The 23,530-nt window shown below is 43.1% G+C and overlaps 1 protein-coding gene across 1 annotated transcript; it reads left to right on the top strand.

Moving 5' to 3' along the window:
• Positions 1–192: 192 nt before the first annotated feature.
• LOC106566596 (solute carrier family 17 member 9) lies at positions 193–21,755 on the top strand. The gene is made up of 13 exons (XM_014134754.2): positions 193–945; positions 1,799–1,996; positions 7,353–7,492; positions 8,052–8,151; positions 8,542–8,672; positions 14,812–14,908; positions 16,551–16,647; positions 17,106–17,193; positions 17,323–17,357; positions 17,473–17,588; positions 19,963–20,018; positions 20,140–20,169; positions 20,634–21,755. The coding sequence occupies exons 1-13, from the start codon at positions 812–814 to the stop codon at positions 20,810–20,812; spliced, it is 1,401 nt and encodes a 466-aa protein (XP_013990229.1). The 5' UTR covers positions 193–811; the 3' UTR covers positions 20,813–21,755.
• The last annotated feature ends 1,775 nt before the right edge of the window (positions 21,756–23,530 follow it).

Below are 23,530 nucleotides of genomic sequence, written 5' to 3'. Positions count from 1 at the left end.
GATAGCTTACTTTCTCAGAGGGTGGAAAATGTTGTTTAGACACCAACATGTGCAGGAATCTCACTTTTTTCATCTGATTGCAGGTTATTATATAACAGTGGTGACTGCCGATGCTTGGTAGTTGATACCTCATCCAGCCTAGGGCAGAGGAACCAACTCTGTGAATACGTTATGCAGCATCACTGGCTGTCCTATGAGCAAGGATGACAACGCCAATCACATCGCAGCAGGGCAACGTCAAACATGAGTTGAGAAATTCAAGATGATTTGGCCATTATAGACTAACATTCTGTGGTATCCTAGGCCTGGGACATTAGTTGTTTTTTCTCCTTTTTTTGCTGTGCAATCCGATCGGGTATCATTCAGGGTAGAATATAATGTCTAGAATATTGCACAGTCATGATGAAGCGTTAGAACCGGATGGCCATGCCGCGGGTAAAGACTGGGAATTTTCACTCTGACCAAATTCATGCTGTTTTTTGAAAAGGACTGAGTCGCTTCTTTAATGCTGCTTCCGATGTAACCTACTGTTGGCAGGAAGAACTGCGTGGCTGAAAAAAATACTGACACGTGGATTTATCGTCAAACTCAAGGCGATCCGTCTCTAATCACCCGTGCACTTTTTATCATACGGCAGTAACATTATGGATTGGCCTACACCGTAATCGAAAGGAAATGATACATCGGTATCATCGCGAACATCGAACAAGCGTTTCTTTTTTGTCGACTTTCTTCACTCATTCCATAGCCTACTGCGCTGAATTGTGAAGTGCAGGAGACAGTAAATCAAATCGTATAGCTCTTTCGTTGAATGGCAATTCTGCAAAAACATGGAAAGAACTCTAGTCCAGATTTGGTCTGCCTCAAAGAAAAAACCCCAGACAAAACCGGGGTCGCTGGAGGTCATCAGAAGAAGTGGAGTGAACCGAATACGTACTGGCCAAGGTGAGTTTACGAAGATTTTTCAGTAGCCAATCTCACGTTTCCGCCCACAGTCTAGAAGTGTTATTTTCAACGTAAAACTACCATAATGAAATGACAGAGCCTTTCTTATATGTTTTTAACCACACATAATAGAATAATATGAGAGATTGTTTGTTCCTTATTTTGCAAATGCCATACAAGTTTACAATGATTCGTGTTCCTCTGTAGTTTACTGAAATGTGTTGGCATTGGCAAATTTACATTTTCAGAAAATGTTTCTCTCCATTGATTTCAGCAAACATAAAAACTACCAGTCATACACATGTAGCTTTGTTTTTGATACTCTGTTGCTACTTTTGAGTCCAAATGTAACACTGCTACGAGTGACATTCCCAAATAAATACTTTACTTTCTTATTAATCGGATGCCTGTCAACTGGTGGTCTCAATATTATTTTAAAGGTAACGTTACTGAGCTGCACACACACACAGCTTTGTGGAATTTAAAAAAGTATGATAGTCAGGCATTCATAGAATTTTAATAAAGGCATGATAGCCTAATCTTTGCTTTGGCTTGCCAACTAAGAATTCAGTCAGATTAACTCAAATAATTATCATATCATGAGATTTAGGCCTAATCTATCTAGTTAACACAATTTAGCGCAGTCAAATGTAGACGTTTAAAGTTCTGTGAAAACACGTAGTTGGTTTAGTTTAAGTTCCAATTTGCCATGGTTTTACTGAGAATATCAAACCTACTCTTGCTCACACCCACACATATTGTCACTTACTCACACCAAACACATTAATGTACCCCTCACACACATCCCTGTCCTCTGCTAGTCACACTTATGTCCTCTGTCCCCGCTATGCAGACCCCTGGCGCGGGTATGGACGGTGGTGCTACTGCTGGGGACCTGTCTGCTGTACTGTGCCCGCGTGGCCATGCCCATCTGTGCCGTCAGCATGGCGGAGAAGTTCAACTGGACCAAGAGGGATCAGGGCATGGTGCTGGGTAGCTTCTTCTGGGGTTACTGCTTCACACAGGTCCTTGGAGGCTACGTCAGCGACAGGTGGGCAACAAGAGGAGAGGAGATGATTATACTTTATTACCTGTTTGCACAACCTGCAGCTGCTCTCACTACATACAATATCTACAATAAAAAGTGTTCATTGCATTACATTTATTCACTTTTAAACACAGATGGACAATGGGGTCCTATGAGACCTGCAATCTGAGAATGAAATAGCCTAATACTTTGTTTTACACATCTGTTTGGGATTTTCAAGTGAACAAAAAGAAGAGGAGATGTTGGTAATATCAATTAAAAGTCTATTTGCTTCATTACAATAATTCAGGGAGAACCCGTCCAGAGCAGAAGCAACAAAAACATAATGTAGCTGGCCTCTTGGAGACAGGCCCTTTATATTCTAATCAGACGGTCCAAATGTTCTCTAAACATCAAGCTGAGAGGCTGGTACGAAGTCAAAGCAATATACAGTGACTTTGCCATCTACTACAGAGTCACAGTGTTCATAATGTCATCAATACAATAATACTCAGTGTGTCCTTGGCTCCTTGTACCTTCAGTAGCTCTGGCGTCAATCACTATCAAACAACATGAGAACAATCCAGAACATTTAGTATCAAGTCGAGTGACCATCAACCTGTAAACGAATGTGTCACAAATAGAAAACTGAAATAATTTGTATTCCAGAAAGGGAAAACATAAATATGCTAAGCATTGTGTTAATCTTAACTGAAAATGAACTTTATTAATCTTAAAGGAGCATCATATAATATCTTTGCATTCCAAGTTCAGAAATGCCCTTTATATAATGTATATGCAGTAATAATGGAATGATAGTGTTTCACAATATATAAAAAAAAAATATATATATATATATATATATATATATATATATATATATATATATATATATATATATATATATATATATAGTGCATTTTTCAAGTATTCAGGCCCCTTTATATTTTCCACATTTTGTTACATTTCAGCCTTATTCTAAAATGAAATAGTTTTTTTCCCTCATCAATCTACACACAATAACCCATAATGACAAAGCAAAAACAGGTTTAGACATTTTTGCACATTTATAATAAACAAATATAACATTTACATAAGTATTCAGACCCTTTACTCAGTACTTTGTTGAAGCACATTTGGCAGCGATTACAGCCTCGAGTCTTCTTGGGTATGATGCTACAAGCTTGGCACACCTGTATTTGGATAGTTTCTCCCATTCTTCTCTGCAGATCCTCTCAAGCTCTGGCAGGTTGGATGGGGAGCTTCACTGCACAGCTATTTTCAGGTCCCTCCAGAGATGTTTGATCGGGTTCAAGTCCGGGCTCTCGCTGGGCCGCTCAAGGACAATCAGAGACTTTTCCAGAATCCGCTCTTGGCTGTGTGCTTGGGGTCATTGTCCTGTTGTAAGGTGAACTTTCACCCCAGTCTGAGGTACTGAGCGCTCTGCAGCAGGTTTTCATCAAGGATCTCTGTACTTTGCTCTGTTCATCTTTGCCTCGACCATGACTAGTCTCCCAGTCCCTGCCGCTGAAAAACATCCCCACAGCATGATGCTGCCACCACCATGCTTCACCGTAAAGATGGTGCCAGCTTTCATGCATACGTGATGCTTGGCATTCAGACCAAAGCGCAATCTTGGTTTCATCAGACCAGACAAATCTTGTTTCTCATGGTCTGAGAGTCCTTTAGGTGCCTTTTGGCAAACTCCAATTAGGCTGTCATGTGCCTTTTACTGAGGAATGGCTTCCGTCTGGCTGTTCTACCATAAAAGTCTGATTGGTGGAGTGCTGCAGAGATGGTTGTCCTTCTGGAATGTTCTTCCATCTCCACAGAGGACCTCTGGAGCTCTGTCCGTGACCATCTGGTTCTTGGTCACATCCCTGACCAAGGCCCTTCTCCCCTGATTGCTCAGTTTGGCCGGGCGGCCAGCTCAAGAAAAATTAGTTGTCGTTGCAAACATCATTCTTAAATGGAAGGAGGCCACTGTGTTCTTGGGGACCTTCAATGCTGCAGACATTTTTTGGTACACTTCCCCATATCTGTGCCTCAACACAATCCTGTCTCAGAGCTCTACGGACAATTCCTTCGACCTCATGGCCTGGTTTTTTCTTTAACATGCATTTTCATCTGTTGGACCTTTTTATATAGACAGGTGTGTGCCTTTCCAAATCATGTCTAATCATTTCAATTTACCACAGGTGGACTCCATTCAAGTTGTAGAAACATCTCAAGGATCAATGGAAACAGGATGTACCTCATAGCACAGGGTCTGAATACTTATGTAAATAAGGTGTTTTTGTTTTTAAAAATACATTTGCAAAAATTTCAAAACCTTTTTTGATTTCATTATGTGGTATTGTGTGTAGATTGAGAATTTTTATTTAATTAATTTTAGAATAAGGCTGTAATGTAACAAAGTGGAAAAAGAGAAAGAGTCTGAATACTTTCCAAATGCACTGTATGTATGTATGTATGTATGTATGTTATGGTATGGTATGTATATTTATATGTAGCTCCTTTAAATATTCATATTACAATTTACATCTTACAGCTGCTCCATCAGGACAATACAGCCTATAAAACAAGGCATTTTATATGAATCGTATTCACTTTAAAAAACACCCTATTACAATGCTTAGCCTTAAAAGCAAAAGAACAGAGGGATGGTGATAGAATGTCATGGTACAGAGATTATACTGCACAAGCTATAAGGCACTCAAACTCTTTTCATTTTCATTGTTCCTCTCCTAATAAGGGACTGATTTAGACCTGAGACACCAGGTGGGTGCAATTCAGGTAGAACAGAACCAGCAGGCTCCGGACCTCGTAGGGTAAGAGTTGAATACCCCTGCTGTAGAGTATGAACGGAATGTCGTTTGGCAATATTTGTGGTTGAGAAGCTAAGAGTCATGAGTGGAATTTGAAGGGCAGTATGTGACTGTTAGTATGATAGTGTCTCTGTTGTTTGAGGAGGACCCAGCACTTGTGCCGATGACTAGGTGGTGAAAAGGGTGCGGTTCTCTTGGTTACAGGAATGACGTTACTGGTTAGTTGTGTTTTCTTTGTATGCCGCTCCCATTCAAAGCGGATCAAATCATCCAGTCACTACTTTCTTAATTACCCTGCCTAACAGTTGTTTCCTGGTTAGAAATATTAGTTCCAAGACATGTAAATGGACTACAGACTGAAATATCAGTGTAAAACGTGTTTAAATCATTCTCTTCACATGGCAGGAGAAGCTCAGGGTCATGTCACATGTCAACAGAAATAGGTAATCGGAGAGTTCCAAGATCAGAAGCCTCTGCTTTCAACCCCCCAAAATCAATGAAGTGAAACAGTATTTTGACTAAACTCTACTAGAGCAGTGCATATTTGGTCTAAACACCTTTGGCAGAAACCTGAAGCTATTATCAAATCACTACTTTCAGATGTTAGAGGAAGGAACCAGGAAATGTGGAGCTATTAATTGGAATTATGAACTGGGTGGTTTGAGGCCTGAATTCTGATTGGCTGACAGCCATGGTATATCAGACCGTATACCACGGGTATGACAAAACATTTATTTTTACTGCTCTAATTATGTTGGTAACCAGTTTGTAATAGCAGTAAGGCACCTCAGGGGTTTGTGGTATATTGGTCATATACCACACCCCTTTGCCTTGTTGCTTAAAAGTAGCCTCCTTTTTCTTGTCTTTTCCTCAACTGCATTGTTCTGACAACACAGGAGAGGTGAAAGCCTCTTGTTGGAAACAACTGGATAACCTGGTTTCATATACACTGAACCAAAATATAAACACAACATGTGTAGTGTTGTTCCCATGTTTCATGAGCTGAAATAAAAGAGTCCAGAAATGTTCAATACACACAAAAAGATTTTGTGCACAAATTTGTTTATATCCCTGTTAGTGAGCATTTCTCCGTTGCCAAGATAATCCATCCATCTGACAGGTGTGGCATATCAAGAAGCTGATTAAACAGCATGATCATTACACAGGTGCACCTTGTGCTGGTGACAATAAAAGGCTACTCTAAAACGTGCAGTTTTGTCATACAGCACGATGCCACAGATGTCTCAAGTTTTGAGGGAGTGTGCAATTGGCATGCTGACAGCAGGAAGGTTCACCAGAGCTGTTGCAAGAGAAGTACATTTCTCTACCATAAGCCACCTCCAACGTCGTTTTAGAGAATTTGTCAGTACGTCCAACCGGCCTCACAACCGCAGAACACGTGTATGGTGCCGTATGGGTGAGCGGTTTGTTGATGTCAACGTTTTGAAAAAAGTGTCCTATGGTGGGGTTATGTTATGGGCAGGCATAAGCTACGGACAAGGAACACAATTGAATTTTATCTATGGCAATTTGAATGCTCAAAAATACCGTAATGAGATCCTGAGGCCCATTGTTTTTAAGGTATCTGTGACCAACAGATGCATATCTGTATTTCCAGTCATGTGAAATCCATAGATTAGGGCCTAATTTATTTATTTCAATTGACTGATTTCCTCATATGAACTGTAACTCAATAAATTCATGAAATTGTTGCATGTTGTGTTTTATATTTTTGTTTAGTGTATATCCATGTTTTTAAGAATAGTTCAAATGAAAAAAGGTGGATGAGGAAATACATGTTGCACTGTTGAGATGCATAGGCCTATACATATCTTCCCTCAAGGTTGAATTGTTATCATGGGGTTATAGTACTGTGTCTGTCCCTCAGAGTAACTGTCAACATTCTTTGTTTCATTATTCTCTTCCCCTCAGGGTTGAAGGAGGGGGTTAGTAGTGCAGTAGTAATGATAATGTTTTATAACTCCATCTCTTCCCCTCAGGGTTGAAGGAGGGGGTTAGTAGTGCAGTAGTAATGATAATGTTTTATAACTCCATCTCTTCCCCTCAGGGTTGAAGGAGGGGGTTAGTAGTGCAGTAGAAATGATAATGTTTTATAACCCCATCTCTTCCCCTCAGGGTTGAAGGAGGGGGTTAGTAGTGCAGTAGTAATGATAATGTTTTATAACTCCATCTCTTCCCCTCAGGGTTGAAGGAGGGGGTTAGTAGTGCAGTAGAAATGATAATGTTTTATAACCCCATCTCTTCCCCTCAGGGTTGAAGGAGGGGGTTAGTAGTGCAGTAGTAATGATAATGTTTTATAACTCCATCTCGTCCCCTCAGGGTTGAAGTAGTGCAGTAGTAATGATAATGGTATTATTTTATTCCATCTCTTTCCCTCAGGGTTGGAAATGTATTGTAATACTGTAGTAATAACCATGTTATGACTTTCTTTCAGGGCTAGAGGTGAGACTGTATAATTGTAACAGTAACAATAGTGTTATATTACTGGAGTGTGTCTATAGTAACAGTATTATTCCATCTGTGTACCTCAGGGTTGGAGGTGAGAAGGTGCTCCTCCTCTCTGCGGCGGCCTGGGGGGCGATGACAGCCTTCACGCCCGTCCTGGCCCACTTCTGCTCTCAGCCCATCTTCTCCATGACGCTGGCCCGCTTCCTTATGGGGCTGCTGCAAGGTCAGGGGTCACTGGGCACTGGGGGCTAATGAAAAGCTAGGCTGCATCTCAAATCACTCCTTTATGTATTCCTAAATAGCGCACTAATTATGACTAGAGACACATAGGGAAACGGATTATAACTGGAGACACATAGGGAAACTGGGATTATGACTGGAGACACAGAGAAACTGGGATTATGACTGGAGACACATAGGGAAACTGGTATTATGACTGGAGACACATAGGGAAAGCCTGACTAACTGGTGTTCAGCCTGACTAACCGGTGTCTATATGTAGCCTCGCTACTTTTATAGTTTCGCTACTGTATATAGCCTGTCATTTTACTGTTGTTTTATTTCTTTACTTACCTATTGTTCACCTAACACCTTTTTTGCACTATTGGTTAGAGCCTGTGAGTAAGCATTTCACTGCGCACGTGACAAATAAACTTTGATTTGAAACTGGCATTATGACTAGGGACACATAGGGAAACTGGGATTATGACTAGGGACACATAGGGAAACTGGGATTGTAACTGGTGAACAGAGTCATTGAATGTGTGTATGTGTACCTCTAGGTGTCCACTACCCGTCTCTGGCCAGCCTGTGTTCTCAGAAGGTCGTGGAGAGTGAGAGAGGATTCCTCATGAGCACTGTGGGCAGTGGCTCCTACCTGGGGTGAGTCTAGCTCTGCAGCATTTCCTGTTTAGACGCTGATCTAAGGTCTGTTTTGCGTTTCCCCCACTAAGGGTTTAGGATAGGTTTGGGGGAAGGTAAACTGGTCCTAGATCTGTGCCTTTGGGCAGATTCTACTGCTGTTGTTAAGGTCATGTGCTATGGATGCCAGGGTCAGACATTTATCATTGGAGTTGGGGAGGGATGACAACGTCAATTTGGGCTGCTCATAAACAGCTCATCAGGGGGCCACAGACGTCTCCAGTCAGGAGTTCTCCACAGATGTTCTTGTTTTGCAATTGTAGTAGTAAACCATAAATGCACAATGAGGTGTGCAGCTAAAGCTCTTTGAACAACCTTCAGTGTGTGTGACCATGCTGTTGTCTCCTGCAGAACACTGGTGATTGGGGGGGCTGGTTCCCTCATGCTGGACCTGTATGGTTGGGAGAGCGTGTTCTATGTGTCAGGCATGCTCTCTGTCCTCTGGGCGTACTGCATGTGGAAATACCTGCTCAAAGGGGAAGGTAAGGTGTGTGTGTGTGTGTGTGTGTGTGTGTGTGTGTGTGTGTGTGTGTGTGTGTGTGTTTTATTTATTTCACCTTTATTTAACCAGGTAGGCCAGTTGAGAACAAGTTCTCATTTACAACTGCGACCTGGCCAAGATAAAGCAAAGCAGTGCGACAAAAAACAACAACACAGAGTTACACATAAACAAACGTACAGTCAATAACACAATAGAAAAATCTATGTACAGTGTGTGCAAATGGAGGTAAGGAGGTAAGGCAATAAATAGGCCAATAGTAGTGAAGTAATTACAATTTAGCAAATTAACACTGGAGTGATAGATGTGCAGATGATGATGTGCAAGTAGAAATACTGGTGTGCAAAAAAAGTAAATAAAAACAATATGGGGATGAGGTAGTTGGATGGGGTATCTACAGATGGGCTGTGTACAGCTGCAGCAATCAGTAAACTGCTCAGATAGCTGATACTTAAAGTTAGTGAGGGAGATATAAGTCTCCAACTTCAGTGATTTTTGCAATTCGTTCCAGTCATTGGCAGCAGAGAACTGGAAGGAAAGGCGGCCGAAGAAGGTGTTGGCTTTGGGGATGACCAGTGAGCTATACCTGCTGGAGCGCGTGCTATGGGTGGGTGTTGTTATGGTGACCAGTGAGCTGAGATAAGGCGGCGCTTTACCTAGCAAAGACATACAGTCGTGGCCAAAAGTTTTTAATAATGACACATATTAATTTTCACAAAGTCTGCTGCCTCAGTTTGTATTGTTGTGAAGAAGGCTTCAGGGCGCCCAAGAAAGTCCAGCAAGCGCCAGGACCGTCTCCTAAAGTTGATTCAGCTGCGGGATCGGGGCACCACCAGTACAGAGCTTGCTCAGGAATGGCAGCAGGCAGGTGTGCGTGCATCTGCACGCACAGTGAGGCGAAGACTTTTGGAGGATGGCCTGGTGTCAAGAAGGGCAGCAAAGAAGCCGCTTCTCTCCAGGAAAAACATCAGGGACAGACTGATATTCTGCAAATGGTACAGGGATTGGACTGCTGAGGACTGGGGTAAAGTCTTTTTCTCTGCTGAATCCCCTTTCCGATTGTTTGGGGCATCCGGAAAAAAGCATGTCCGGAGAAGACAAGGTGAGCGCTACCATCAGTCCTGTGTCATGCCAACAGTAAAGCATCCTGAGACCATTCATGTGTGGGGTTGCTTCTGAGCGAAGGGAGTGGGCTCACTCACAATTCTGCCTAAGAACACAGCCATGAATAAAGAATGGTACCAACACATCCTCCAAGAGCAACTTCTCCCAACCATCCAGGAACAGTTTGGTGACGAACAATGCCTTTTCCAGCATGATGGAGCACCTTGCCATAAGGCAAAAGTGATAACTAAGTGTCTCGGGGAACAAAACATCGACAAATTCTGACAAACTCCAAGCATTGATTATGCAAGAATGGGCTGCAATCAGTCAGGATGTGGCCCAGAAGTTAATTGACAGCATGCCAGGGTGGATTGCAGAGGTCTTGAAAAAGAAGGGTCAACACTGCAAATATTGACTCTTTGCATCAACTTCATGTAATTGTCAATAAAAGCCTTTGACACTTATGAAATGCTTGTAATTATACTTCAGTATTCCATAGTAACATCTGACAAAAATATCTAAATACACTGAGGCAGCAGACATTGTGAAAATTAATATTTGTGTCATTCTCAGAACTTTTGGCCACGACTGTAGATGACCTGGAGCCAGTGGGTCTGGCGATGAATATGTAGCGAGGGCCAGCTGAGGAGAGCATACATGTTGCAGTGGTGGGTGGTATATGGGGCTTTGGTGACAAAACGGATGGCACTGTGATAGACTGCATCCAGTTTGCAGAGTCTGGAAGGAAAGTTTACAGTCTAGCCAGACACCTAGGTATTTGTAGTTTTCCACATATTCTAAGTCAGAACCGTCCAGAGTAGTGAGGCTAGTCGTGCGGGCGGGTGCGAGCAGCGATCGGTTGAAATGCATGCATTTAGTTTTACTAGCGTTTAAGAGCAGTTGGAGGCCACAGAAGGAGTGTTGTATGGGATTGAAGCTCGTTTGGAGGTTTGTTAACACAGTGTCCAAAGAAGGGCCAGATGTATACAGAATTGTGTCGTCTGTGTAGAGGTGGATCAAGGAATCACCCGCAGCAAGAGCGACATCAGAGAAAAGAGTCGTCCCGAGAATTGAACCCTGTGGTACCCCCATAGACTGCCAGAGGTCCGGACAACAGGCCCTCCGATTTGACATACTGAACTCTGTCTGAGAAGTAGTTGGTGAACCAGGCGTGGCAATCAATTGAGAAACCAAGGCTGTTGAGTCTGCTGACAAGAATGTGGTGATTGACAGAGTCGAAAGCCTTGGCCAGGTTGATGAAGACGGCTGCACAGTACTGTCTTTTATCGATGGTGGTTATGATATCGTTTAGTACCTTGAGCGTGGCTGAGGGGCGCCCGTGACCAGCTCGGAAACCGGATTGCACAGTGGAGAAGGTTCGGTGGGATTTGAAATGGTCAGTGATCTGTTTGTTAACTTGGCCTTTGAAAACTTTAGAAAGGCAGGGCAGGATGGATATAGGTTTGTAACAGTTTGGGTCTAGAGTGTCACCCCCTTTGAAGAGGGGGATGACCGCGGCAGCTTTCCAATCTTTAGGAATCTCGGACGATACAAAAGAGAGGTTGAACAGACTAGTAATAGGGGTTGCAACAATTTCTGCGGATAATTTTAGAAAGAGAGGGTCCAGATTATCTAGCCCAGCTGGTTTGTACGGGTCCAGGTTTTGCAGCTCTTTCTGAACATCTGCTACCTGTATTTGGGTGAAGCTGGGGAGGCTTGGGCAAGTTGCTGCGGGGGGTGCGGAGCTGTTTTCTGGGGTTGGGGTAGCCAGGAGGAAAGCATGGCCAGCCGTAGAGACATGCTTATTGAAATTATCGTGGATTTATTGGTGGTGACCATGTTTCCTTGCCTCAGTGCAGTGGGCAGCTAGGAGGTGGTGCTCTTATTCTCCATGGACTTTCCAGTGTCCCAGAACATTTTGGAGTTAGAGCTACAGGATGCACATTTCTGTTTGATAAAGCTAGCCTTTGCTTTCCTAACTGACTGTGTGTATTGGTTCCTGACTTCGCTGAAAAGTTGCATATCACGGGGACAATTCGATGCTAGTGCAGTACCCCACAGGATGTTTTTTGTGCTGGTTGAGGGCAGTCAGGTCTGGAGTGAACCAAGGGCTACATCTGTTTTGAGTTCTGCATTTTCTGAAAGGGGCATGCTTATTTAAGATGGTGAGGAAATTACTTTTAAAGAACAACCAGGCATCCTCTACTGACAGGATGAGGTCAATATCCTTCCAGAATACCTGGGCCAGGTCAATTAGAAAGGCCTGCTCGCATAAGTGTTTTAGGGAGCGTTTGACAGTGATGAGGGGTGGTCGTTTGACCGCGGACCCATAACGGATGCAGGCAGTGATCGCTGAGATCCTGATTGAAAACAGCGGAGGTGTATTTGGAGGGCAAGTTGGTCAGGATAATATCTATAAGGGTACCCATGTTTACAGATTTAGGGTTGTACCTGGTGGGTTCCTTGATAATTTGTGTGAGATTGAGGGCATCTAGTTTAGATTGTAGGACGGCCGGGGTGTTAAGCATATCCCAGTTTAGGTCACCTAACAGAACGAACTCTGAAGATAGATGGGGGCAATCAATTCACATATGGTGTCCAGGGCACAGCTGGGAGCTAAGGGGGGTCTATAACAGGCGGTAATAGTGAGAGATTTGTTTCTGGAGAGATTAATTTTTAAAATTAGAAGCTTGAACTGTTTGGGCATAGACCTGGAAAGTAAGCCTGCAAAGTTCTGTCAATCTCTGTAGTAGATTGCAACTCCTCCCCCTTTGGCAGTTCTATCTTGACGGAAAATGTTGTAGTTGGGGATGGAAGCCAGGATTCAGACACAGCAAGGACATCAGGGTTGGCCGAGTGTGCTGAAGCAGTGAGTAAAACAAACTTTGGGAGGAGGCTTCTGATGTTAACATTCATGAAACCAAGGCTTTTACGGTCACAGAAGTCAATAAATGAGAGCACCTGGGGAGACACAGGGCCTGGGTTAACCTCTACATCACCCGAGGAGGAGTAAGAGGAGGGTACGGCTATAGGCTATCAAAACTGGTCGTCTAGTGCGTTGGGGACAGAGAATAAAAGGAGCAGATTTCTGGGCGTGATAGAATAGATTCGGGGCATAATGTACAGATGGGTATGGTAGGGTGCGGGTACAGTGGAGGTAAACCTAGGCATTGGGTGACGATAAGAGAGGTTGCATCTCTGGAGGCACTAGTTATGCTGGGTGAGGTCACTGCATGTGTGGGAGGTGGAACAAAAGAGGTATCTGAGGCATGTTGAGTGGGGCTAGGGGCTCTGCAGTAAAATAAAACAACAGTATACAAGGCATATTGACATTAGAGAGACATAAACCGAGGCATAAAGCAATCACAGGTGTGAATTGGGAGAGCTAGCTAAGACAACAACGGGTAAGACAAGAACCGCTAAGACAACAACAACAGGTAAAATGGCGATGAATGGGCAGAGAGGGTCAGTTAACTACTCACAGGGCCTGAGTTTGAGGCTGGGGACAACAAATAAACAAAAATGGAGTACCGTGATTAATTAATTAATGAACAGTCCAGCAGGCATCAGCTATGTAGCCAGGTGATCATAGGGTCCAGTGAACAGCAATAGATGAAACATGGAAGCCGTTAGGTAGTTGTTACTACGCTAGCAAGGCGTTCCTAAAGTCAGCAGGTCGGTGCTAGCAGAAGCATCTTCACCGACGTCCGACAAAGGCCGGTTGAGGGCACATCGGACAGGATTACGTCGGCAGACCAGTCGTGATGGATCGGCGGGGCTCTGTGTCGACAAATGGTCCAGGCCAATTGGCAAAAGATGTATTGTAGCTGGAGTAATTTTGTTTGCTAGCTGGGAGATGCTCCTGGCTCGAGGCTAACTGGTGCTAGCTTCGGGACAAGGGCATTAGCCGGCTAGCTGCAATGATCCGATGCAAAGGTCCAGAGCTTACGGCAGGAATCCGGTGATGTAGTGGCTTCTAGTCGTGTAAGTGAAGAGTCCGGGAGGCATCAGCTGTGTAGCCGAGTGATCATAGGGTCCACTGAGCAGGCCGGGAGATGGGTCTGTCTCAAGGCTAGCTTCGGGGTTGCGACACTCTGGAGTAATGGTCCAAAGCTTACGGCAGGAATCTGGTGAAGTAGTGGAGAAAAGCAGTCTGATAAGCTCAGGGTTGATATCGCGCTGTGCAGACTGGCGGGTATTATCCAGGCTAAAAGCGGCTGGTGTCTGAGCTAAAGGTAAAGGCCGCTAGCAGTGGCTAACAATGACTAAATAGCTAGTAGCTAATTAGCTGGTTAGCATCTGATGGCTAGCTTCTGATGGAGGTTCTAGCTATGAGGTCTAAAGATAGCAGATCCGTATCACAATTGGGTGAGGCGGGTTGCCGGAAGGCATGTTTAATTTAAAAATGGAAAAAGAGATTGAAATGTATACAAAAAAGACAGACAATTTTACAAGGGACAATGATAAAACACATCTGCCCTGCTACGCCGTCTTGGATTAACCAAGATTGTGTGTGTGTGTGTGTGTGTGTGTGTGTGTGTGTGTGTGTGTGTGTGTGTGTGTGTGTGTGTGTGTGTGTGTGTGTGTGTGTGTGTGTGTTTATGTATCTGTGTGATGATGAGAATATGCATATCTAACTGAAAATTAACAAATGTTCAATTTCACTATTTTCCGCGAGTGGTGATATTTGATGTCACTCAAATCAAATTGTATTTGTCACATGCTTTGTAAACAACATATGTAGAACAACACTGAAATGCATATGGGCCCTTCCCAACAATTTCAGAGAAAAATATAGAAAAAAAATCATAACACATGGATAAATACACAATGAATAAAGATGCTAAATACAGGGTTAGCCATCTGACCTTATCACTGTTATGAACTACCTCTAAGTACCACATTGAGCTCAGAATTTCCTCTTTCTCGCTCTCTCTTTGTGTGTCTCTTTCTCTCTCGCTCTCTCTCTCTTTCTCTCTCGCTTTCTCTGTCTGTTTTTGTCTGTTTGTTTGTTCCAGGTCCTATCATCACATTGGAGTCACTGGGTAGTGGAGGGCCCCAGTCCAAACTGTCCAGGAGACACTGGCTGCGCCTCTTCAAACAACCTGCTGTCTGGTGAGATAAGGCCCACACTCAATGGGCCATCTGTGTGTGTCCCAGGCCCTGTGGTTCTGGGTGAGGGTGTGTGTGTGTGACCCAGGCCCTGTGGTTCTGGGTGAGGGTGTGTAATGTGTGTGTGTGTGTGTGAATGGACAGTCTAAACAGCTGACTGCCTGCAGTCTTGAATGAGGTGGAGATATAATAACATCCTAGCCTGTACCTAACTGACTGAAATAGAGGTCTAGTCCATTGATTCAGTTCTGTAGTCTCTCTCCTCTCTGATCAGCTCAGTTCCCTGCAGATGTTCCCATCTCAAAGGCTTCATTCATATCCTCTGTGCCTCTCTATTGGCTGTTATTTATAGAACCACATAGCAGGCCATGCAACTGATCCGCCCTGTGTACAATGACAGGAATTGTCAGGCTCATTGGTTTCATTTCCTGTAATGGCTCATAGTTAAACTAACAACTAAAGAGAAGAGCAAATGTCGCTGACTATGTGGGTGAGGGTTGGTGTGAGTGTGGATTAATATCACGGACCGACACTGTTAAGTTCATGAATGAGTAAAGGTCAGTGGAGAGCGCCATTTAATAGATTTTTTTTATTTTTTTATTTAACCTTTATTTAGCTAGGCAAGTCAGTTAAGAACAAATTCTTATTTACAATGACGGCCAAACCCTCCTCTAACCCGGACGACGCCCGGCCAATTGTGCTCCGCCCTATGGGACTTCCAATCACGGCCCGTTGTGATACAGCCCGGGATCGAACCCGGGTCTGTAGTGATGCCTCTAGCACTACAATGCTGTGCCTTATACCGTTGCGGCACTCAGGATGCCATTTTAACAGTCTGATAAAATATATAATATCAACAGTCTGATAAAATATATAATATCAACAGTCTGATAAAATATATAATATCAACAGTCTGATAAAATATATAATATCAACAGCCTGATTAAAATATATAATATCAACAGCCTGATTAAATATATAATGAGTCATTATAGCCTGTAATGACTCATGTATACACTGAGTGTACAAAACATTAGGAACACCTTCCTAATGAGTTGCAGCCCCTTTTTGCCCTCAGAACAGCCTCAATTTGTTAGGGCATGAACTCTACAAGGTGTCAAGCGTTCCACAGAGATGCTGGCCCATGTTGACTCCAATGCTTCCCGCAGTTGTATCAAGTTGGCTGGATGTCCTTTGGGTGGTGGACCATTCTTGATACAAATAGGAAACTGTTCAGTGTGAAAAACCCAGCAGCGTTGCAGTTCTTGACACAAACCGGATGCACCTACTACCATACCCTGTTCAAAGGCACTTCAAAATGTTGTCTTGCCCATTCCCTCTCTAAATGGCACACATACACAATCCATGTCTCAATTGTCTCAAGGCTTAAAAATCCTTCTTTAACCTGTCACCTCCCCTTCATCTACACTGATTGAAGTGGATTTAACAAGAGACATCATTAAGGGATCATATCTTTCACCTGGATTTACCTAGTCAGTTTATGTCATGGAAAGTTTGTACACTCAATGTAGCACCTTGTATATTGAGGCTTTAAAATGGTGTAGCCTATGAGTCATAGAAGTGGTACACTAACTTATTTATATATTTTTGTTCTCTCTCTCTCTCGTGATTATCCTCCCTTCAGTGCTGTGATTATTACGCACCTTTGCACGGCGAGCACCTTCTTCACATTGTTATCATGGCTACCAACGTACTTCAAGGACACCTTCCCTGACGCCAAGGTAACTTAACAACCCCCTATCCTACCCCTCTCACTCCTCTCCCCAATCCAACCCCTCAGAAGACAAAACAAAACTTGAAATTCCATATTTCAGTTCAAGGCTGGAATGACAGAGAACAAACATGCTTAAGTGTACATAGAAAATGACTCGAAGCTCGTCCGACCCTGCATCTGACAGACCTGTGTAATACCAATAGAGGGTGCTGTAGACATGAAGATGTGAAACCCTGCTAGCTAAGAAACTAAGATATTCCCTCATGTCATCAACACCATCAAGTAATTACAAGAAAACCATTTCAAAATAAATTGTAGAAAAAAAAATATGTAAATCAAGTTGGGGCTTTTTGTCTCTAAATATTATTGATATTCCTATAATCACTTAAACCAATTGTCTTAATGTCATTCTCTGAGCTGTTATCAATGTTCTTGGTGTTAAATGTGATGGTGTTCTCCCCTCAGGGTTGGGTGTTTAACGTTATCCCGTGGTTTGTGGCCATCCCCTCTTCACTCTTCAGTGGCTGTCTCTCTGACCACCTCATCAGCAAAGGTACAGATCGGAATGCTGGTCTGACATCAGGAAATGAAATAAAAGCTTAATTGTTTTGGTACCCTTATATGATGGTCAAGGGTTTTATCTAGATCTTTGTCCGATGTCATTGATTCTGTCTCTCTCTAGGTTATGACACTGCTGCTGTGAGGAAGCTTATGCAGGTACTGTAGTAGTTTGTTCCAGATTCAGTGCACAAATTACCATTGCAAGTTAACTTCGGATTTGCCTGAAGGACCCGTTTAATGAAATTGGTGTGTGTGTGTATGTCCTGGTCAGTTCTTCTCCATGGGTGTGTCCAGTGTGTTTACCCTCCTACTGTGTGGCACCACCACCTTCCCCATGGCTGTGGCCTTTGTCTCTGTCACAATGGGTCTCACCACCTTCAGCCACAGGTACTGATGCCCGTCCCCAAATACACCCCTAGCCTCTAGACCGCTACCCCCTAGGCCTAGGGCCTGACTACAGTGAATTCGGAAAGTGTTAAGACCCCTTGACTTTTTCCACAGCCTTATTCTACAAAATATATTCATCAATCTACACACAATAACCCATAATGACAAAGCAAAAACAGATTTAGAGACATTTTAAGTTTATTAAAAATAAAAAATGGAAATGTCACATTTACATATGTATTCAGACCCTTTACTCAGTACTTTGTTGAAGCACCTTTGGCAGCGATTACAGCCTCGAGTCTTCTTGGGTATGACGCTACAAGCTTGGCACACCTGTATTTGGGGAGTTTCTCCCATTCTTCTCTGCAGATCCTCTCAAGCTCTGTCAGGTTGGATGGGGAGCGTCGCTGCACAGCTATTTACAGGTCTCTTCAGAGATGTTTGATCGGGTTCAAATCCAGGCTCTGGCTTGTCCACTCAAGGACTTTCAAAGACTTGCCCCGAAGCCACTCCTGTGTTGTCTTCGCTGTGTGCTTAGGGTCGTTGTCCTGTTGGAAGGTGAACCTTCGCCCCAGGTCCTGAGCGCTCTGGAGCAGGTTTTCATCAAGTATCTCTCTGTACTTTGCTCCGTTCATCTTTCCCTCGAACCTGACTAGTCTCCCGTTCCCTGCCGCTGAAAAACAGGGATGGTGCCAGGTTTCCTCCAGACGTGACTCTTGGCATTCAGGTCAAAGAGTTCAAGCTTGGTTTCTCATGGTCTGAGAGTCTTTAGGTGCCTTTTGGCTAACTTCAAGCGGGCTATCATGTGCCTTTTACTAAGGAGTGGCTTCCGTCTGGCCACTCTACCATAAAGCCCTGATTGGTGGAGTGCTGCAGAGATGGTTGTCCTTCTGGAAGGTTCTCCCATCACCAACTCTGGAGGTCTGTCAGAGTGACCATCAGGTTCTTGGTCACCTCCCTGACAAAGACCCTTCTCCCCTGATTGCTCAGTTTAGCCGGGTGCCCAGCTCTAGGAAGAGTCTTGGTGGTTCCGAACATCTTACATTTAAGAATGATGGAGGCCACTGTGTTTTTGGGGATCTTCAATGTCGCAGAATGTGTTGCTACACTTCCCCAGATCTGTGCCTCGACACAATCCTGTCTCAGAGCTCTACGGACAATTCATTCGACCTCATGGCTTGGTTTTTGCTCTGACATGCACTGTCAACTTTGGGACCTTATATAGACAGGTGTGTGTGTTTCCAAATCATGTCCAAGCAATTGAATTTACTACAGATGGACTCCATTCAAGTTGTAGAAATATATCTAGGATGATGAATGGAAACAGGATGCACCTGAGCTCATTTTCGAGTCTCATAGTAAAGGGTCTGAATACTAATGTAAATAAGGTATTTCTGGGTTGTTTTTTTTTTTAATACATTTACATTTTAGTCATTTAGCAGACGCTCTTATCCAGAGCGACTTACAGTAGTGAATGCATATATTTAATTTTCATTTCATGCATTTTTTTTTTGTACTGGCCCCCCGTGGGAATCGAACCCACAACCCTGGCGTTGCACACACCTTGCTGGCGTTGCACACACCATGCTGGCGTTGCAAACACCATGCTCTACCAACTGAGCCACAGTTGTTAGAGCTGTTCTAAAAACCTATTTTTTGTCATTGGGGTATTGTGTGTAGATTTTTTGGGGGGGGGAATAATTTAATCCATTTTAGAATAAGTCTAACGTAACAAAATTTGGAAAAGTCAGACTACTTTCTGAATGCACTGTATATATTAACCCTTAAAGATGCAATATGCAGACATCACTCTGCAATTTTCTGGTTAAAATTCTAATAGTTTGCATAATTTCAGTTTATGTGACATGTAGAGAATTATTGTACCATCTCAACTGCTGTGAAATATATTTTCCATAACCAAAAATATGGTATTTTCAGCTGTTTGAAGCTGGTGTACAAAAGTAAAAGACAAAAAAATTTTACTTCAGAATGGGCCGCATAGAAATACCGCACATAGAACATATCTACCGCTTCTTATACTTGCTTTCAATGCGAATGACAGATCTATAACTCACATTTCTATGTGAATTTGGTCAGGTTGCCCAAAAAGTGACACAATGCCGTTTTAAGGATGTGACTGATAAATCTAGGATGTAGATAATAACACGGGATAGATCATATGAACATAAACATCCCTGTGGTTTAACAGCCACTATGTAGTTCCACTTATCTTTTTATGACTCTGGTCTGTCACATTTATAAGTTATGACTCAATATGAAGCGATACCTGAAGTAATTCATGTAACATACAGATTGGTAGTCTGTATAGCACCTTTTATATAGCCCCTTATCTACTGTTGTGTCTGGATTCCAGCGGTGTGTCTGTGAACGTTCAGGACCTGGCTCCGTCCTGTGCTGGGGCTCTGTTTGGTATGATACACCAGTAACTACTTCATCAACCTCTCAACAGATTTCACATTTCTGTATTCCTTCTAATGAATATTACAGTCCTGTCAGATATTACAAATTTGTCATCTATTTTTCATTGCAGGTGTTATGAATACCTGCGGAGCTTTTTCGGGTAAGCATCTGTACCGAGGGACTATAAACTAAAGCTGAAGCCTCTGTGATGAATCTTTCACCAGCAGTTACAGAACTAGTTGGTTTACCCTTTCATTAACTTCTGATACAAATAATTAATCTGGTTGTTCTGAAGGCAAAACCTTGGGTTGTGTCTCTAACCAGTCGCATTGCCTCTGCATATTTCATACTGGAATGAAAAGAGTTTGTCAGAACTCATTGAGGGAATAGAGCATGACAGTTACAGCTTCAGTTAGGTTTTTGACATTTCAATCGATTTACTTCTACCTCACACAGCTGGGAATGGGAGGCTGAACTCTTTGTGCCTGACTGCGGTTTAATGTGCTAAGTTGGTATGCCTTTGTCAGAAATTGCTCAGTGTGTCTGTGTGTATTGTGTTTGTTGTATTTTCCCTGCGTATCTGATTGTGTGTGTGTGTGTGTGTGTGTGGGTGGGTTTCTCCAGGTGTGCTGATGGTTTATTTCTCAGGGTATCTGATCGAGGCTACAGGGTCGTGGGCATCTGTCTTTGCCCTCATCACTGTGGTGAACCTGGTGGGCCTGGTCACCTTCCTGGCCTTCGCTGAGGCTCGCCGGGTCGACATCGACTCTTCCAAGGGCCGCTACCACAACATCCACATCTAAGTTCAAACGTTGGGATATGGGAAAACCACAGCTTGCTACCACAACAACCACCTATGAAACTGAGGGGCCAAAACGGGACCAGGGTCCGCACTATCCACATCTGAGTCCCTAAGATAGGACCAGAAACCATATCTGTCTACCACAGAATGCACACCGGAGTCTTAACTACGGGATGAGAGGAGAGAGAACCGTGGCCTATTCAACGTATCAAAACATCCACATCAGAATTTGAGGAAGCGATAACAGAAGGGAAGGAGTCAGCCCCAGAGCCGTTTGAAAGGCAGCATGTCAGGTCACCGTGCTACAACATTTTATTCGTGTTGTTTAAATAACCTTTCTAGTCAAGTGTTTGAATGTTTGATCTTCAGCTGTCGTTGGGCTAGGATTGTGGAGTAGTAGTCATGGAAACTGGTTCCACACCCAGGTCTGTGTCTATGTTGGAGGAACACAAGGAGAATGACAGATGTTTGAGTTGGTTTAGTCAGTTTGACAGTTTTAGACGGAGCAGGATGTGTGTTTGTGGTTGAGGAGAGAGGCTTTGCTCCGGTGAGACTATGGGGAATGTAGACTGAACAAGAAAGGGTTGTTTGGGGGGGGGGGAGTATTAGTAGGTGAAACTCAGTCCCTCCCCCAGCCTCAGACATGACTGTGTGAGTGACAGCTAATTAGAAGGGGACTAATCACCCATAAACCCACTCTGATGTACTGTACAATTGACCTGCCATTGTCTTCATATCCATGGTTACATGCTCGTCATCTTGTCAGCGTGCCTCACTGCATTATGTTTAATCTCAAGCTTTACAGAGAGACTGTAGCCTCAACATACACTTAGCTAGAAGGATTTGTTTTTATTAAATTAAGAAGACCTAAGGTTATTATTCTTATTTTTATGAACATAATTGCATGACATGTTCAAATACGAATACCTCAATCATATAGATTTTTTTTTAAATTTCTTTAATTTATATTATGACTTACAGTATATATCAATTATGTTGTCAATGAAGAATGTATGTAGAAAGAGACTCAGTTGAGATTTTGTAATATTTGCGGTGAGTTTGGGCACTTAAAGGAGACTTGGTTGTTGCAGTTCCCCACAGCTGATGAGGCAATCAACTGTCATGCAGTAGACGGTTCCCTGTTTGTTATGGTTACTTCATAGTCTGGGCAGGATGTGACATCATTGGTGAGGAAATCCAACTGTAACAAGAAGTGAATGTATTACCGTGTATAGCTTTCTCAGCCACGGGGATACTGACACAGTAGGCTTCTAGTAGCTACTCATTCTGAATCAAAATACATGTACAGTTGAAGTCGGAATTTTACATACACCTTAGCCAAATACATTTAAACTCAGTTTTTCACATTTCCTGACATTTAATCCTAGTAAAAATTCCCCGTCTTAGGTCATTTAGGATCACCACTTTATTTTAAGAATGTGAAATGTCAGAATAATAGTGTAGAGTGATTTATTTCAGCTATTATTTCTTTCATCGCATTCCCAGTGGGTCAGAAGTTTACATACACTGAATTAGTATTTGGTAGCATTGCCTTTAAATTGTTTAATTTGGGTCAAACATTTTGGGTAGTCTTCCACAAGCTTCCCACAACAGGTTGGCTGAATTTTGTCCCATTCCTCCTGACAGAGCTGGTGTAACGGAGTCAGGTTTGTAGGCCTCCTTGCTCACACACGCTTTTTCAGTTCTGCCCACCAATGTTCTATATGATTGAGGTCAGGGCTTTGTGATGGCCACTCCAATACCTTGACTTCATTGTCCTTAAGCCATTTTGCCACAACTTTGAATGTATGCTTGGGGCCATTGTCCATTTGGAAGACCTATTTGCGACCAAGCTTTAACTTCCTGACTGATGTCTTGATGTTGCTTCAATATATCCACATCATTTTCCTTTCCTCATGATGCCATCTATTTTGTGAAGTACACCAGTCCCTCCTGCAGCAATGCACCCCCACAACATGATGCTGCAATCCCCGTGCTCCACGGTTGGGGTAGTGTTCTTCAGCTTGCAAGCCCCCCCCCCCCCTTTTCCTCCTATCATAACGATGGTCATTATGGCCAAACAGTTCTATTTTTGTTTCATCAGACCAGAGGACATTTCTCCAAAAAGTACGATCTTTGTCCCCATGTGCAGTTGCAAACCGTAGTCTGGCTTTTTTATGGTGGTTTTGGAGCAGTGGCTTCTTCCTTGCTGAGTGGTCTTTCAGGTTATGTCGATATAGGAGTCGTTTTACTGTGGATATAGATCATTTTGTACCTGTTTCCCCCCAGCATCTTCACAAGGTCCTTTGCTGTTGTTCTGGGATTGATTTGCACTTTTCGCACCAAAGTACGTTCATCTCTAGGAGACGGTATGACGGCTGCGTGGTCCCATGGTGTTTATACTTGTGTACTATTGTTTGTACAGATGAATGTGGTACCTTCAGGCATTTGGAAATTGCTTCCAAGGATGAACCAGACTTGTGGAGGTCTACAATTTATTTTCTGAGGTCTTGGCTGATTTCTTTTGATTTTCCCATGATGTCAAGCAAAGAGGCACTGAGTTTGAAGGTAGGCCTTGAAATACACCCACAGGTACACCTCCAATAGGCTAATTGACATCATTTGAGTCAATCAGAAGCTTCTAAAGTCTTGACATTTTCTGGAATTTTCCAAGCTGTTTAAAGGCACAGTCAACTTAGTGTATGTAAACTTTTGACCC

Source organism: Salmo salar, chromosome ssa13, assembly GCF_905237065.1.
Source record: "Salmo salar chromosome ssa13, Ssal_v3.1, whole genome shotgun sequence".
Classification (NCBI taxonomy): domain Eukaryota; kingdom Metazoa; phylum Chordata; class Actinopteri; order Salmoniformes; family Salmonidae; genus Salmo; species Salmo salar.
Note: the sequence above shows the minus strand (reverse complement) of the source record. Positions and strands in the feature narration are given on the sequence as shown.

Bases quoted from the DNA above. Each gene is read 5' to 3' on its own strand.
- LOC106566596 (XM_014134754.2), top strand. From the start codon at position 812: ATGGCAATTCTGCAAAAACATGGAAAGAACTCTAGTCCAGATTTGGTC. The intron at 8,673-14,811 runs GTAAGGTGTGTG...TGTTTGTTCCAG, and splicing joins ATACCTGCTCAAAGGGGAAG to GTCCTATCATCACATTGGAG. The intron at 20,170-20,633 runs GTAAGCATCTGT...GGGTTTCTCCAG, and splicing joins TACCTGCGGAGCTTTTTCGG to GTGTGCTGATGGTTTATTTC.